At 40.7% G+C, this 18,354-nt stretch overlaps 1 protein-coding gene across 2 annotated transcripts in view; it reads right to left on the bottom strand.

The window, feature by feature from the left end:
* FGD5 (FYVE, RhoGEF and PH domain containing 5) overlaps positions 1-18,354 on the bottom strand; it is a 1,722,626-nt gene that overhangs the window by 196,102 nt on the left and 1,508,170 nt on the right. For both annotated transcript variants that reach the window (XM_044078612.1, XM_044078611.1), the window contains exon 14: positions 16,442-16,521. In XM_044078612.1, coding sequence (XP_043934547.1) covers positions 16,442-16,521 — 80 coding nt within the window. The remainder of the gene's footprint in view (positions 1-16,441; positions 16,522-18,354) is intronic.

Genomic DNA, 18,354 nt, shown 5'->3' with positions numbered 1-18,354 from the left:
GTGTCTCCGCCAGCGGACCCCTTGGTGGACCTTATCACCACATGGGCATGGAAGGAGCTTGACACTGTAGAGTCCATCTCAAAATGCCCCAAGATTTTATCTCCTCCTACTGACAGACAACCTTGGTCAAAAGGAGCCCCAGTTGACACTATGTTGGTTGCAGTGGCCACCAAGAAGGAGCTAGTGCAGGAGAGTTCCTCAGTCCACCCTCCAGACAAGAAGTCCAGGTTGGTGAATAGGTTTGGGAAGCGCATTTATTCCTCAGCGACCTTTTCAATCTGTGCACTGAACTATATGGCACATGTGATCTGGCTTCAGCGAGACCTTGTATCGGAATTTGCTGAGTTGCCCCCAGAGTCCTTACTGCCACAGGTCAAAGAGCTGTTCTCTGCAAAAATGTTGACTCTGAAGTCACTATCGAACACATCTATGCGGCTCCTTTCCCATTTCATGGAAGGAGCAGCTAGGGCGGCCAGAACAGGTATAGCCATGAGGCGTCACACCTGGCTCAGGTTGTGTCAGTTCATGGACCCTTTCAAGGCGTCTTTTATTAATGCTCCCTACGATGGTTTTTCCCTTTTTGGGAAGACAGTACGTGACACACTTGTACAGAGCGAAAAAGACAGAAAGACTTTGTCTGCCATCGGGATCCGCTTCTCTAACCCTCAGTGGTCCTTCTCTAGGAATCAAAGAGGGCAAAAGAAGATGTGGTTCTGAAAATCTCAGTTTTCACGGGATTCTCAGGACAACTATTCCCCCAGAGGCAGAGGGGGACAGGATCAATGCCGACCCAGAGGTAGAGGGGGTCCCAGGAATTTTGGGTCTAGGGAACCTTTTTCTGATAGACCCGCTCAGCAGCCCTGAGGGGTTACCCAGCTGTCCTACTCTGGAGGCAGTCGGGGGAGATTGTCCTTACACCCAGCGGAATGGGAGTCCATAACAACAGATCGCTGGGTGTTACAGATTATATCCAGAGGTTGCACTATCCCATTTGTTGCCCCTCCAAATGTTCCAAAACACATCTCGCATTTTACATCCACTCACAGGGAGGCTGCAGCTCTAGAGGTTTCAAAGCTGCTTCTCAAATGAGCCATCGAACTGGTCCCCCCCGACCAGTCTGGATCAGGCATTTACTCAAGGTTCTTTTTAGTGCCAATAAAGACTCAGGACCTCAGGCCCATTCTAGACCTGTCAACTTTGAACCTGTCTGTCGCCAAACAGAAGTTCTGGATGGTCTCCCTACAGTCCATTCTACCTTATCTCAGAGATTGTGACTGGATGTGCTCGTTAGACCTCCAGGATGCTTACTACCACATCAAGATCCATAGAAGCTCCAGGAGGTTCCTGCGTTTCCAGCTGGGAACCGGTCACTTTCAGTTCAGAGCCCTACCCTTCAGCCTCACCATAGCCCCCAGGGTGTTCTCCAAGTTAATGGCAGTTGTAGCGGCTCAACTGAGGCTTCAGGGTATTCAGGTATTTCCTTACCTGGATGACTGGCTCTTCGTTGTGCCCAACAAGCATCTACTTTGTCTGGCCCGAGACTACTTTTTCAGTTGGCAGATCTATTGGGGATTACAGTCAATGTTCAAAAATCCCAGTTGCAACCAGTACAAGTTTTTGACTTCATTGGGGCATGGCTAGACACTTTGCAGATGAAAGTATTTTTAACTCCAGACAGGATCTTACACCTCAGGTGCCACATAGCTCAAATAGTGAACTTCAAGTCTCCAAAGGCGAGCGAGGTTCTCTTGGCACTGGGCTCCATGGATGCCTCTATATTGATTCTCCCTTGTGTGCGCCTTCATATGCGGATTCTCCAATGGACTCTGGCTGTTCAATGGTCTTGGCTAGACCTGCCCAAGGAATTTCCGATCAGGATCAGTCACGTTTGCATGACGTCCCTTCTTTGGTGGTTAAATTCACCGGAGGTTATAGAAGGACACCCCTTCGCGTCATCTCCAGTCCAAGCCACAGTGACCACGGACACCTCCCAACTCGGGTGGGGGGGGCACTGTTCAGGAAGGACAGTCCAAGGCACGTGGTCCCAGACAGAGACCAAGTTGCATATAAATGTTCTAGAGATGAGGGCAGTGCTTTTAGTGTTGGAAGCCTTTCACACTGTCCTCCCTCTTGGATTGATTGCAATTCAGTCAGACAACATGTTGGTTGTCTGGTATATCAACAAGCAGAGGGGAACCAGATCCTAACCCCTGTGTCACGAGGCCATGAGAGTGTGGGAGTGGGCGATTTCCACAGGTCGGTTTCTGATAGCAACGCACATCCCGGGGCGTTCCAACATTTTAGCGGACAGATTGAGTCAGGCTATTCTGATGCCGTATGAGTGGCCTCTGAAACAGTCAGTAGCGGAGGAGATATTCCTTGCATGGGGTCAGCCTTGCTGCGATCTCTTCGCATCTCCTTCCAACGCGAAGTGCAGCGAGTTCTTCGCTCTGATTCCCTCACCAGTGGAAGCCCCCAGAGATGCTCTAGTCCATGCTTGGCCCCCCGGGCTTCTTTATGCTTACCCACCATTGCCACTCATTCTGAAGTTTCCTCAGAAAGCTTGCTGACTGCGGTGCAAAGTTATCCTCATTGTCCCGTTCTGGCCTCACCAGGTTTGGTTCCCATTCCTTTGGTCTCATCTCTTAGCTCCTCCGTGGGTTCTGGATCCCTGCCCAGATCTAATCTCCCATCCTTTGGGTGTTTGCCCACCCGACCTGGGCAGCCTCAAGTTGACAGCTTGGTTGCTCCAGTTCCATTGATTGCCAGGACTCCCAGTCTTTCATCTCCAGTAAAATCCATACTGGTGGCTTCTCTTAAAGATTCCACTAGGAGACTTTATCTCAGTAAATGGAACCATTTTTACATTTGGGCTTCATAGAGAAATCTAGATTCCTTTACAGCCCCTGTTCCAGCGGTTTTGGATTTCTTGTCTGGTATTTTTCAGCAAGGAGCTAGCTCCTCCACAGTGAAAGTACAATTGGCAGCCATTTCTAATTTTCATGTTGGTGAAGACAAAATTGCCTTAGCCTCTTCTAGGTTGTGTAAGGCTTTTCTTAAAGGCACTTTTCTTTTGCACCCTCCTGTCAAGGATTCAGTGCCCCCTTGGGACCTTACCTTTGTCCTACAGGCATTGGTGGCTCCCCCATGTGAACCTGCAGCATCGGTGGATTTAAAATTTTTATCCTGGAAGACAGCTTTCCAAGTCGCCATTACATCAGCTAGGAGGGTTTCTGAGCTGCAAGCTCTGTCTGCCATGTCTCCTTATTTGGTCTTCTATAAGGATAGGGTCTCTCTCCATACTAATCCTTCTTTCTTACCTAAAGTGGCATCTGAAGTAAACATAAACCAGCCCATTAATCTGCCTGTTTTCTTTCCTAATTTCCAAAACAAGGGTGAATACAAACTTCATTTGTTAGATGTTCATAGACAACTTCACTTCTATCTTCATAGAACAAAATCATTCCCCAAGTCTGACCAGATGTTTATTTCCTTTTCCAAATCCTTTTTGGGAAAAGCTATTTTTAAGGTTTCTTTGGCTAGATGGATCACTCTTTGCATTTCACATGTCTACAAAGCAAAAGGTTTATCTCCTCCTGGTATTGTTAAAGCTCACTCTACCAGGTCCATGGCGACTTCTGCTGCCTTTTGGTCTAGGGTTTCTTTGGATGACATCTGTGCAGCAGCAACCTGGGCCAATTCACATACCTTCATTTCCCATTGTAAATTAGACCTTATTTCTAGAGGTAGAGCATCCTTTGGCTTTGTGGTGCTCAGGAATATCCTTCCATAAGGGCCTCCCAGGATTGGAGTAGCTGGGGACTCTGTCCCACAGGTTGCAGATAAAATGAAGTTAACTACTTCAGATAAAGAAGTTATGTACTCACCATAACATTCCATCTGAGTAGTTATACTTCATTTTTATGCAAACTTCCCTCCCTCCGTCCCCCGGACCTTATCATGTCCATATACAGGTTTGGTTCATTGGGCTGAGTTGCTAATGTATTTAGTCACAGCAAACTCGATCTGAGGGAAGGTAGGAGATGGTAGTGCATTATGGGTAGGGGGAGGAGCTCGGAGCTTGGAGCAGATGCTAGAAAAAAAGTAGCCGGCTCGGATCCGATATGGATCCAAATACCCACAGGTTGCAGAAAAATTAAGTATAACTACTCAGATGGAATGGTATGGTGAGTACATAACTTCTTTTTTTCCATATTCTTTCTGGTTCCCAGAGAGAATGAGAATTTGAGGCCATTTCTCAAAATGTCAAATCTAATTTAAGTTGCTAATACCAAAGAAATTCAAAATGTTGACCACAAACTGGTTATTTCTATTGTTACTTTACCACAAGGGGTCTGGTTGCTAATCATGGACTTGCAAATGCATATTTTGTGTGTCTCATAAGGAAAGCCAAAACCTTTTTTTGTGAGATTCAAGATAGAAATCAGCATTTCTAGTTCACCTCTTCCACTACCTTTCTGTTCTCCCATTGTGCTCACCAAAATGAATAGCCTAGGTCCTGCTTATCTCAGAACTCAAGCATGTTTAAATTTACTCCTTTCTGAATAACTGCCTCATTGAGGCAGAGTATGTTCAGCATTTGCAATGCTGTATCCACTAGACCCTACATATTTTCAGCAACCTGGGTTTGACTCTCAATCCAGTAAATTCAGATTTACAACCCACTACTGTACAACTTATTTGGGTACTAAACTGCACTCAGTCTTGCAGAATGTTTTTCTTTCTCATGACAAAATAGATTACATATTACAATTCTTCCTGTAGACCATCCTGCAAGCAGCTTTGTTAGCCAGGATATTTTTCAGGGTTCCTGGATTCATATATTCCATTCATTTTGATGGTATCAAATACCAGCCTTCATATAAGAAAGTCTAATAGCACCTCCATACTATCTCTCTCTTTCGTTGTGTATGAATCTACCCCTCAACGTCCACTAATCATCAGCCTCCTCCTACTGGCTTTGAGTCCATTCTTTTTCCTGTGGGTTAAGAACTGACCAGAAGATCCATCAACCTGGCAGCAATAGAGGGAGTTTGTACTCTCATCCACCACGTTTCTGCTGTCTTCACATGCTGGTCTATCCTCATGCTAATAATTTGAGGGTCTGGCATTAGTGTCCCAGACCAGGACTGACCACATTTAAAGAAAAATCCTAATTGCCTCTATGCTGGGAAAAACTTAGCAGCTACAAGTCCTAATTCTGCCCATATGCAATGAAAAATGAGAAAGCATTTGGTTTTAATTTAAGTCTTTAACCATTGTTCCTTGGTGATATGACATGTAAGCTGTTGATTTAGGGGCACAAAACCCCAATCTGTGATGCTTGTTTACTTCTGTACAGGCCTGCCAACCAGCTACAGTGCCATGTGCTGCTTGATGCATCCCTTTGTGTGTTCCTGCATATGGCACTAGATGCCAGTATAGCAGTTGCCTGATCCATCGCCCTCCCTTCGGTTCATTCATAGCACTGGTCTTTCAAATTATAGCAGATGGTAAAAAAGAACAGCACCGTCTTATTTTTCAGAATAGATGGTCTTTATTTACTAGACCCTACACAGGTAGTGATAGGGAGACTTGGTATGCAACCATACATGGTCTAAATTTACGAAGAAAAGAAAATCAGGAAATCTAAGAAGAGCAAGGCAAAACTGGAGAGCCAAATCATAGCATTATGCCTAAATCACAGCAATTGAGAGATATGCTCCATGGGTCAACAGAACTCTTTGGCTTCAAAATCAAGATTCTTTAGCTACGTCTTACAATAACACCATTTCTGATAAAAAAAGAGTAAAGTGCATTGATTCAACAAATTCTGTCTACTCCAGGGAAATGTTTTTAAGAAGAACCTAACCTCAAAATTCCTAAAGACGAATACTTGATATCTAGTTTCAGTAGCCTGTTTCCTGAACCAAAATTGCAGGGCACCTGGGTGCCTTCCCAATTAAAAAACAAGTCTCAGCACAAACAGAATGCTGGCTGTATGTTTAGTATTAACACATTTTCAGCCATTTCAGAAACCTGGTATTCTTTAAGTCACTATAGACAATGTTGTAGTGATCTATATATTTGAACAAAGTGGGAGGAGCTTTTTCTATTCATTATTCCATCTAATTATAATAATTTGAGAGCAAGCTTTTCTTGAGGATTGCCACTCCAAGGTGCCATATCTCTTCTCACCTGGGAGCCATTGTATATTATCTCAACTAAAAGAGTTTATGAACAAAAAAAAAAAAGTTTAACTAAGAATTTCTTTCCAAGATTACTAAAATGTGGGGACACGCTATTAGGTGTGCTTGTAACTCACCTGACCTAATAAATTACCTTTGCTTCATATGCTTTGATCATTGTTTGGCGATCCTCTTATTTAAAATGTATTAAGAAAAGCAGAAAGGAAGAAAGCAGTGGTTATTCTTGACTGAGCCTGTCTTGGTTCTGCCTGTTAAAACACATTCTATTACATCAAATGCTTCTTTTGTTAATGTTTCAAAATGCATTGAGCTTATAACAAAGCAAGAACATTCCTCCCAATATAAAACCCACCAGATTCACATTTTAGAAGACATGGAGTTAATATCTAATAGGCACTTGTTTCCAGAGGATGTTTCATCTACTTTAACAATAGTGTAAGAGGCATTCAACCAGGAAGTCAAACCATGAACAAGAGATTCTATTAGATATCACATAGATTCATAGGTGTGTACTAGGCTAATGGCCCTGGAGCCTTTACAAGCCTAGCCCATAGGATTATCCTGGCCACCAAACTTTAGTTCCCAGTGCCTCTGTCGAGTACAGCCACTGGCGTGATCTCCGTGGTGAATTTTCTATTTCCCAGCCACTCATCAAGATTTCTCTTGAAGAGGGCCAGTGAGGTGCTCCGCTTGACATGTATGGGAAGTGTATTCTATAGCATGGGCAGTCTGTGGGTTATGACCCTGTCCCTCCAGCTTGTTCTGTTGATTGTGGTAATGAGGTTGAGGTCTCAGGAGCATGTAGTGCGGAGGGATTGGGATTTCTTTAGATGTAGCATTTCTAACAGAGCTGGGTCAGACATGGCTTTGTAAGTCAAGCAGAGCTCGCCTCTAAGTAGGAGATATGAGACAGAGAATAGATGGAGTATTTTGAGTCTGTCCATATAGGACAAGTGTTTAAAGCCTAGGATCCTCTTTGTGAGGTACTTTTGTGGCCTATCAAGTTGTTGTAGGTGTCTAGTGAGGTACATGCCAAATGGGGCATTGTACTCGATGATTGGCCTAATAAGGGAAGAGCAGAGGGAGACAATGACCTCTTCCTGGATGAAAAACCCTTAGTAATGAGATGTGCCACACAGAAGGACTTTCTGACCACAGTGGCAATGTGGTTGTCAAAAGAGAGGTTGCTGTCAACCTGTGTTCCCAGATCTCTTATGACACCTTCTGTGTTCATTGGACTACCATCGATGTGGTAATTCATGGGAACCAGGTTTTTCCCAAAGGGGATGATGACACATTTTTTGGCATTGAGCTTAAGGCCATGGTTCTGACACCAGTCACTGGTCTCAGTCAGGCCTTTCTGCAGGATGTCAACATCACTTGGGGAGTTAATTATGGCTCCCAACTTGCAATCATCTGCAAACTTTGTCAGCCAGAATCCATTCGTGTTGGCCTGGACTTCAGAGAAGTAGATACCAAACAGGAGAGGACCCAGGACCGAACCCTGTGGGACTCCACTTGTGACTAGTCGGAAGTCTGATTGGAGTCAGCTACTTTCACACTGTGGGTTCTATCTGTCAGCCAGCTTGCAACCCACCTAGTGATATAGGGGTTGATGCCTAGCTTAGTGAGTTTTTCTATGATTCCTGAGTGGGGAATGGTATCAAAGGCCTTGGCCAGATCAAGGTAGGCTGTATGAACCACCTTGCCTTCATCCACAGCTCTGGTGACTGACTCAAAGAAGTTGACCAGGTTGAGCAGGCATGATCTACCCTTCATAAAACCAAACTGTGTGGGATCCAGAGTTTGGAGATTCCCCCATATCCTTGTTTATTAGGTCCATGATGATGCGTTCCATAGCTTTGTATGTCAGACTTGTCAGACTAATGGGATGATAGCTCCCAGGGTCTGTAGTCACTCCTCCTTTGTGGAGAGGGATGACTGTAGGTAGCAGTGTGCCATTCAGTAGGGACAAAGCCTGAGGTGAGGCTGTGATTGAACAGGGCACACAGGTGAGGTGCCAGTTCACTCTGTAGTTCATGTAGAACACAGCCAGGGATATTGTCAGGTCCCATAGAAGCTGTATTCTTGGCCTTGGGCAGTGCTGTTTTAACCTGTGCAGCAGTAATACTGAGTGCCTGGCAATCTACTGGTATTGTGATTGGTCCTTTGATGGGGGAGAGAGGGGTAAAGTTGGCACTAAATCTGTCGGCCAATGTATTGGCAATATCTGTTGGCTTGGTATAGGAGGTGCCATTGTGCAACAGCTCCGAGCAAATCTGGGTATTGCTGTGGAGATTCTTTACATAACTATAGAAGGCCTTGTGGTTGTTTTTACTATCTGCTGCAATTCTGTTTTCATAGCTAGCTTTAGAGGATTTGATAAAGGATCTCAACTTTTTGTTGAGGCTGATAAGGGAGTTTTTCCAGTCTTGAGACCTCACCTTATTTTGCATCAGTTTCCTACTTCTGTTGTAGAGTTTGTTTATGACAGGGGACCACCAGATTGGCTTCATTTTTTGTAGGAGAGCATCTTGGTTCTATTGGGTATGGCGAGAGATCCATGCATTTGTGAACGTGTTCATAATGGGCATTAGTGTATGATTTGACAGTCATGCAGCTGTTCTTCAATTGCATGGGTGCTGTGAAGTTAGCCACCTCTGTTTTTAGGAGCGCAAAGTTAGCTTTGGAGAAGTTTTTCATGGTGGTTACCTTTGGGGGGGGGGGTGGATTTCCAAGTTAGTTTGTAGTCGGATCTAACCAGGGAGGAGTTGACTATTGGTATAGAGCAATGGTCGCCCATGTTAGTACTGACCAGGTCAAGGATATTGCTACCTCTAGTGGGGGTAAAAATGAGCTGGTTCAAGGCAATGGAATTAATGAATTCCAGGAAGTGTTGGGCAAGTGTATTGGTACATGATGAGTAGTTTTCCCAATTAATGGAGGGGTAGTTTAAGTCACCCAGTATGAGAGTGTTAGGTTGGACCCTAATATTCTCCAGGGTGCCTAGGAATGTGGAGTGTGAGTCTTGGGTCATGGTTGGGGACCTATAGCAGGCTATGACCTGAATTGCTGTCTTACCCAATGTTAGCTGCACCTGAAGTATCTCTGATGTGTTATGTTGAACTACCAGTCTGGAAGTGTGCGCATCTTTATGAATATGGAAACACCTCCGCCTTTGGAGCTTCGGTCCAAGTTCTGGAGCCGAAAGGTGTGGAATGAGTTATAGCCTGGTAGTGCAGGGCTGATATCTGCTGCCTTGAACCAGGTCTCTGTTACAGCACAAATTTCAATGTTCTCCATTTTAATGAGTGCTTTGAGCGAATGCATTTTGAGATTTAGACTTCTAGCATTGAGCAGCATGACCCTCAGATTGCATTTGTTTGTAGCTGTTATGGTAGTGATTTGGTCTTTGGAACAATGCCTAAAACGACACATAGACAGTTCAGATACTTTTTCTTCTGTGCATTAGATTTTGCAATACCTGACTAGATGCTTTCACAGTTGTTTTATAATATTCAATCATCTCTCAGAAATTGTGTTGTCTGCTTTCCCTCCTTTAACTGCTCATTTTACAATGAATCGGTGTCTTCCGGGTATTGCAAATCTCAGACTCCATAACAAAAATATTCTGTGCGCAGTTTAAACTTTTTGTCCAAAAAACTGACCTTCCTCCTTGACCATGCAGCTTTTCTGGATTTCACTTTTCACTCCTAGAAAATGTTATTTTTTGCAGACATGACTTGGACAAGACTGAATTTTCAATATTAGATGTTAATTGATAGAGAGTCTAATAAACATTTCTACCAATCTATAATTTCTTTGAAAACAAATTATTTAATGTGAGAAGCTGCGTTTGCTGTGTCACTGAATTTAACATTTCACCGTCAGAAAATTAAAACCATCAAAATGTTTATTTCATTTAGGAGAAGACACATGATGGGCCAGTTATAAAGGCTTTGTGGGTAGATTCAGACCAGTAAAGCCAAATGTAGGAAATAGAGAGATGGTGGAATAAATTTCAAGTATTTTATTCTCCAGCCTACAAGTCTCTTTACTCACAGTAAAGCCAAATCCCTCTAGTGTTATACATGCATTCTTTGGCCTTTTTTTTCCCTCCTCAGTGTAGATTAAGTAGATTATTTAGGTTTACTTTAGATATACAGAGCTTAAAATCAAGCATGATGTCCATAAACTATTCAGTGCCTACAAAATATCCCAAAATAACATCCAAACCAAAAGATGAAACGGTAACTGCAAGAAAGACCGCAGCCAAGCTAAAGTCTTCCTATAGTGGAGGACATAGGTTCATAGGTAGGTACTAGACTATCAGCCCAAGGGCCTGTACAAGCCTAGACATAAATAATCCCTGGCTTTCACCACCCAAAAATTATTTTCCTGTGCCCCTGTCGAGCAGAGCCACAGAAGTGATCCCGGGGGTGAATTTCCTATTTCCCATCCAATCGTCAAGATTTTTCTTAAAGAGGGTTAGTGAAACACTCTGCTTGACATGAATGGGCAGTCTGTTCCAAAGTATGGGGAGTCTCTGGGACAGGAACCTATCCCTCCAGCATGTTTTGTTTATTGTGATGACAAGGCTTAGGTCCCTGGAACGTGTGGCTCAGAGGGATTGGGATTTCTGTAAGTGTAGCATGTCCAACAGCTCTAGATTTGACATGGCTTTGTATGTTAGGCAGAGATCGCCTCTGAGTAAGCGATATGCGATGGAGTAGAGCTCGAGTTGTTTTTTAGATGGTCTGCATAGGGCATCTGTTTGAGGCCTGTGATCCTCTTTGTGAGGTATTTCTGTGGCCTTTCCAGTTGTTGTAAATGTCTTGTGAGGTACATACCAAATGGGGGTTGTACTCTATAATAGGTCTAATGAGGGATGAGTAGAGAGGAACATTGATCTTCTTTTTTCTGGATGAGAAACCTTTTGTGATGAGGTGTGCCATGTGAAGGATTTCCTGACTACTGTGGTGATGTAGTTATCAAAGGAGAGACTACTGTCCACCTGTGTCCCTAGGTCTCTTATCACGCTTTCGGGGTTAAGTGGACTACCGTCTATGTGGTAGTTCATGGGCACTGGGTTTTGATGACTATGCATTTTTTGGCATTGAGCTTGAGGCCATGGCTTTGAGACCAGGTGTCTGTCTCAGTGAGGCCCTTTTGTAGAATGTCCACATCATTTGGGGATTCAGTAATGGCTCCCAGTTTTCAGTCATCTGTGAACTTTGTTAGCCATATGCAAATGATCCCTTAAAGACATACTAGTGTTTCAGCTACATGACTTCTGAATGGCCATGACTTTTTACTTTCTAAGTCTTTATGGGTACATTCAGGTCAATAAAGCTAACCCCCTGCTTGTTGTAAATACAAGTTTTGTCCTTTTTTAACCTTATCAATACATTTTAAGTGGATTATTTGGCTATTCTTTAGAATTACAGAGCTTAAAATCAAGCCTGATGCCAAACATTAGGGTGAATGCAGAAAATCCCAAGTAACATCCAAACCAAAAAGTAATTATCCCTGCTAACTGGCAAAGTAAATACAAGTCTGTTTTAATTATTGAGGAGAATACCCCTGTTTTAAAATGACAACAAAAACTGTGATAAACACCTTAACAAGTACTTCATTTAAGATATACCTATTCCACCCATTCATCTTTGATATCTACAGAGAAAATGTTCTGAAACACTCTGACCAAAACTGCACTCATTACATTCAGTGTGCAAGTGCCGCCATACAGTGCATTAATTATACATCTCCATACATGTGCACCAACCAAGGAAGCATAGAGGAAATGGAAACACAACATACATAAAGCAGAGCTCACTTATAATATACCACTGTGCAGTGGAACACTACATAAACTATACAGGCAGGATACAGACATAGCTATAGCTATAGTTAACTAAATCTACTAATAATACAACAAAGTGTAAAACTAAACATAAATAAATAAATAAACATATTTGCTTAAATTATAAATAATATATCAATATTTAAACAACAGCAAAACCAATTTGTGGTATCCAGCAAAAAAAGGAGTCAAAAACGCAGAACTATTTACACAAATCACAACAGAAAAAAGGAAACATAAGCACAAAATAAAAACTTTAGTAAGTAAAACAACACAGATTTACATATAAATTAGCATTGTGTAACAGCAATGAAACATGCTTACTTATACCTGACTTTGTTTGACCACTTGCCCTTGTGACCAAAACGTACCTGCCATGGATAAGTCCGGCCTTACCCCCACCCAAATGCTAAATCATAGAACGTTGGCCATGGAGGTAGTGAAGTCAAACTTATGCTACATTACCTGGTAAAATGCAGTATTGCTTGCTTTCATACACTAAAAGCTTGTTTGGCAACACAGGCTTCAGTTATTTAATGGCCTGGGTAAATAAAAGAAATTAGTTGATGACAAGGAGCATATAAAATAAGGATTTATATCTGCCTTTAAGAGAATAAATGTAGCAAAATATTCATAGAATTATGTTTCTGGTCTGTTTTGTAGGGAAATATAATAAATAAAGAAGGATAATTTGTTATATTTATTGATTATGAATTTAACAAAAGTTTACACAGGTTCAAACTAGAGTTTTCTTTCATGCATGAACAAAATAGTCATATATATGATACATGAACAGATCATCTTGGTTATAGCTGTTTGATTAACAAGCTGTTGACAGTGATATTCCACAGAGACAAAGAAAAGCTTGCCGGCACTTTTTACTTAGCGGTATTGATCACAGATTAGACTACATTCACTTACAATTATTTAGAAAGTCAGATGTCAATAAATAAAAAGTCAGATTTCTATAATCTATTATGATATTGCATATAATTTCAATCTAATCATCAGCAATGTCTACCTGTGGGTAAATTTAGATGGTATAATATTTTAAAATGTAGCCCAGGAACCATACAGCTGACACAGTAAAAAAAATACTTGAAAAGATCAGATGTTAGGCAAAAGACTACATATTCAGCAGGCACAGGCTGGCAAAAATGGAGAAGAAAAAGGAGGGATCCCGTACAACTATAGGCACTTCTATTACTTCTGCCCCCTCAATACATGGAACTTTATCTGGTTGTCCTGTCTCTGCCAGGTCTGCACTTGAATATGCAGTATTTATACATTTGTTTAATGACAAGCACATCAAAGCATGTTTAGTCATGACTAAACAAGTAGGTATCTTATGAAAGAACTTGTAAACTATTGTCCTCTCCTGAGGTTTGGTAACCTACTAGGTACTACTAGAACTACAGGGGCACAAAAGTATTCATGGCTATGTGGGTGAATTTTCCTCCAATTTGAAATGCTTTTATTAGATGCCTGTTAGTTCTGTTGGTCTCAACAACTAGACTTTGATATGAAATGTCAAATATAAAAAAGATTGTTATGCAACTGAAAAAGTACTATAGTTAGTGTAGTATGATGCTTATGTTCTTGCTCTTCCCATCTCTTGGCATATGAAATGATTCAGTGGTGACTTCTTAGTGATATATTTAGCATGCTAATGTTGCAACACCATGAGCATGCTAAGTAAAACACTAAGAAGTCGCCATACTATGCAGACTTCAGAAATGCCTTTCATGCAGCTAATGCAGTTGCTTCTAAACAGCTACCTTATTTATTATCATTAAATTATCATGTTTAGATTGTGAACTAGAAACTAAGTCACATTTAATAGGGTGTTGAAATGCTAATGCTCGTACAATATGGTTTCAGTACCTTTATAAAATATCTGTTGCTACAAACTTTTCATTTGTCTAATGATAACTCCATAGCAGACATGTATAACCCTAAGATTGGCCCCAAATGACCCAGGTTCAAATAGCTGGCCCATTCCTGAGGTACTTTGCCAGGGTGGGATGGGATTGAGTTGTTGATGCCAGTTTGCTCATTTTTGGGGAAGAATGGTTTTACTCGGGGCTGCTTGAGTGCTCTTTGGCAGATGAGTAGGTGGCATGTGCAGGTTTTAGCGCTTATAGGGTGAAGCCTGCCAAGCAGCAAATGCCACTGTAGCCTGTGGCATGGCTGGCCAGGATTAATGAGTTACATCAGATAGCAATGCAGATACAATATGTTTGCCAGCCATTAGACAAAGAAGGGGAAAGTTACAGAAAATACACTTAATGGGCAGTGGTGTCTAGGATGATAATGCTCCATGTGGACCTTCTCATATCTCTTATTGGCTGGCTCAGGTAAGGTCTCCAATCCAAGACTGTTCCTCCAGGAGTGGCCCAATCTTTAAGACTAGATAGGCCTTAAGCTAGCTGGTTGACAGGACCTGCAAGGAAATGACTGACTGTCAGAGCACAGCTGCGGACTCCGCTTTTATAAAAAGAGATCTGGAAGGAAACAGCTGTAGTATGAAAATGCATATGAAGAGTTTTAAAATAAGTTTAGTTTGATTGCCTTATGAGTTAAACTGATCATTTTTGCAGAGATTAAAGTATAAAGTATTTATTACAGCTGGAAAGAATGAACTTAGCTAGTCAGGTGGCCAAATCAAACTGGCCGTTATGTAATACTTTTTAAATAAAATTCATACCTAGTGATAGGGTTACTTTCTTCAGCCTAACAGATACTCAAAGGGTACTGTGATATGCACTGCTTTATTTCTTAGTCAGGAAAACATGTACCTTGGTTAGAGAAATATAATAAAAGTATAATGAATTGCTTAGAAGTTTATTTTATTTTATAGTAAAACAGCTATATGTGTGATTCACTTTTATTTATTTGTTTATTTGTAACAGGTAGAAAGGACCTTAAGACCTTAAGTTAGCATACACCTATGAACCTATGATGTTTCAACCACATACTTGATATGGTAGGAATCAGACAGTAACAATAATAAAGAAACTAAGCATGAACTGCACCACAACTAGCATGACAACATACACTATCCACAAATAAGATTGATACAAATACTAGAAACCAGTGAAACAGTGACTAAATTTATATGTTGTCATGGATCAGTTTTAATGTGAAGTTAATAAAACACATTCTGGTGAATGCTGAACTCAAAGTTATCTGAAACCTGAAAATGTATGTTGAAAAATGAATGTGCGATTGTTTGTGTGGTTATTATGATGACAGTCTTCAGTATGCTGTCAGTGTCAGTATAAGCACATCAGAGAGTTTTAAATGTATCCGAGCTAATATTCAGACAAACGCTATTAACTGAGTGTGACAAAGCCATTGCTTCAGTGATAATGGTGACCTCCTGGAGTTAGAATAAGTAGATATAGAATGTTTGTAGGCAGTGCATTTGGATTCTGATTGCCGACCTTCTGTTTGTTTGGTCATACTTAATTCAGTCTTTAATGAAATCCATGTCTATTTGCTATACTATAACCGTGCTTAACCTTACAACACAAAAGTGAGTACAGTTCCCATAAGAAATGTCTTTCCATTTTTGTGGTGTGTAATTAAAAATTGGATTGAAAAAATATTCATATTATAGGACAATGTCCAAAATTTTGCCTTATATTTTGGTCTGTTTCTCAATAAACTTGTGGTTTTCTGTCAAATCATTCAGGACTGAAATCAGAAAATGACATACATTTGAGATTCAGACTTCATACCCCTCAGAAAATTCATGCTAATGGAAAACCTGTTATTCTATCAACTTTCTAAGTTTGCAAGAGCAATATTTAAAAATTGTCCCTATTTTTGGGCATTTGTACCCCCATTATTTATGGCTTTGTCCAGATTTCCTAACTTAAGAGGTTGAGAGGTATGCAATGTGGTCTCATGATCCTTGTACCTATTAGGTCATGTCATCTTTGATAGCACGGAGACTAATGTGACAATAGATGTCCCATAAACAGTGCAGCAATTAACAGAAAGATACAATGTACTTACATTTAAAAGGATGCAAAGTAACACAGTTAGTCCCTAATGACACAGCCATCTGTTGTTGCTTCACAGTAAGATGCATTGATGAAGTGTTATAAATGAAGGAGTTTGCTGTTCACACAAATTCTGCCCATGCTGATATACCACAGTTCCCATTCCAGAACCGAGTCACTGTATAACATAATATCTTCTCACTAGGCCATGCAATGAAAATGTAGTCACTGTATAACAAAGTATCTTGTCACTAGGTCATGCAATGAAAATGTATATGACAATTTAAGTCTTCTAAAAGTACTCCACACGGCTCAATACACAAACAAGTTAATCTAGTATATAAACAACATATACTAACCTGGCAGACAGTGTAAGGCAGCGCTTAGCACATTCTATCTTCAGTACATTTTGCACTTTTTCTAGCAATGGACGTGTGATCTAAAAATAAAGCAACGTGTTAATGTTACCAGAGCCAATCACAGTACCAATGTACAAAGCAAGAAAATGCAAAAATCCTCTTTAAAGGAATACATAGTATCAATAGTGTTTCACAGGCAGCTCAGAAAGCAACAGTTTTTTTAGAGCTCTAATTAATAGAATTTTATGGCTTTTGCTTGAGAGACACACTCCTTGGAGAACTGACGCACTTCAGGTAAGAGACATGCAGACTAAGATGTTGGTCCAGCAGCATTTGGTTGATTTGAGACCTGCTACCTGCAGACACTGCAATATATTTTATAGCAAACTAGACTGACTGTGGAATATAGAAGGGATTTATAAATGGGTACAGTAATTCATAAACTCTATTTTGAAACATTTTTCTGAGAAAGCTCCATTGTCACAGTGAGGTCCAACAAGCTCCTTCTATTTTTCTTATTCCCTAGTACTAGCGTTAGCAACGATAGAGGGAAAAAATTCTCACAAATGTACCCCCCAAGATGATAGGTACTAGCAGTTTTCAATTCCTTTGGTTAGGGATGAAATATTGTCCCTAGAAAATGAACAAATCTGGGTGTGGGTCATTCCCTACACAATTTCATCATCTTCTGCAAGATTTAATTTTAGAAGTGCTTGAATATATTTTAATTTTATTTGACCTAAGCTGGGGTACTTCCAATGATGCATGCATGGTGTAGAGGCCATTCTCATTCTGAATCTCAGCTGCATGACCAGACACAAAACTATATTTTATTCTAGTTATAGATCAACTATATGTTGCCTCATTGCTATTGTATCAAGGCTGCTACATGTAGTGAAGTGGGCTGAGCCTTTAAAGGCATAAACATAAATTTCTGATATGCAAACCTATCATGTTTGGTTTCCATCTGTTAGCAGTCCAAATCTTTCTGGTAATAGCTATGGATATAATTCATTGCAAAGTATTTGAGCTTCTTCCTCTATTTGTTTTGTTAAAACAAACAACTATCCCTCTGGAGTGTTCTTTTGATCTGCAGTAATACAATCTTTTGCTACAGAGTACTTTGAACTTAATTTTTCAGTACCTTATGCCACTGTTTATGAGTATTACAATTTTCTTTCATTGTAAAATATGGATAAGTAACACTGTTGCCTGCAGTTTTAATGTACTTCTGAATGTGAAACAGAAGTCTCAGCTGAAGAAAAGGCCTTGGATAAAGTATCCTGAATATGGGATGCCATATGGATTGTTGGCTTGCTGTACATTTAGTCATTTCATTTTAGCCTCTAGCCATTTCATTTTATGGAATGACCCTTGCAAATGGTCTTCTTCCATTTCATTAACAGGAATAAACAGCTGTGAAATAGTGGAATGGTTGCTCTCCCTCAGGCTTGCATAGATCAGACTGTTTTTTATCCTCCTATTAGAAGTAAGAGTATGTTACTTGTGCTGCTCTGAATACTTTGTTTTACCAAAGCAGTTTGAAGTTGATTCTACTTTTTAACTATTAATTTACTATGAGCATAATTCAGAGACTTTGTATGTACTGTACTGGGCTACTACACAAGGCAGTAAAAATGGCTGATAAATAAAGGCACCAAAATTCAGATGTCATGCAGTGGATATATGCAAACGTTGTTTTATCTATAAATATTTTTATGACTGTTTTGCACAGCACTTGCCCTGGATGCTCTCTCCACAAGTCACAAAACACATTAGATATGTCCAACTCCAACTGAAAAAAAAAATAGGGAGATAGGCATGTGATCAAGATAATAGTGACTGGCAAGCTAATGTGCACTCATCAATGTGCAGTGTCAGGATTTTCCTTTTAAAGATTGAAATTGTAATAT

The sequence above is a fragment of the Protopterus annectens genome, chromosome 7.part1 (assembly GCF_019279795.1).
Source record: "Protopterus annectens isolate FY-2018-M chromosome 7.part1, PAN1.0, whole genome shotgun sequence".
NCBI classification, from domain to species: Eukaryota; Metazoa; Chordata; order Ceratodontiformes; family Protopteridae; genus Protopterus; species Protopterus annectens.
The sequence above is the reverse complement of the archived record's forward strand: the minus strand, read 5'-3'. Positions and strand labels throughout refer to the sequence as shown.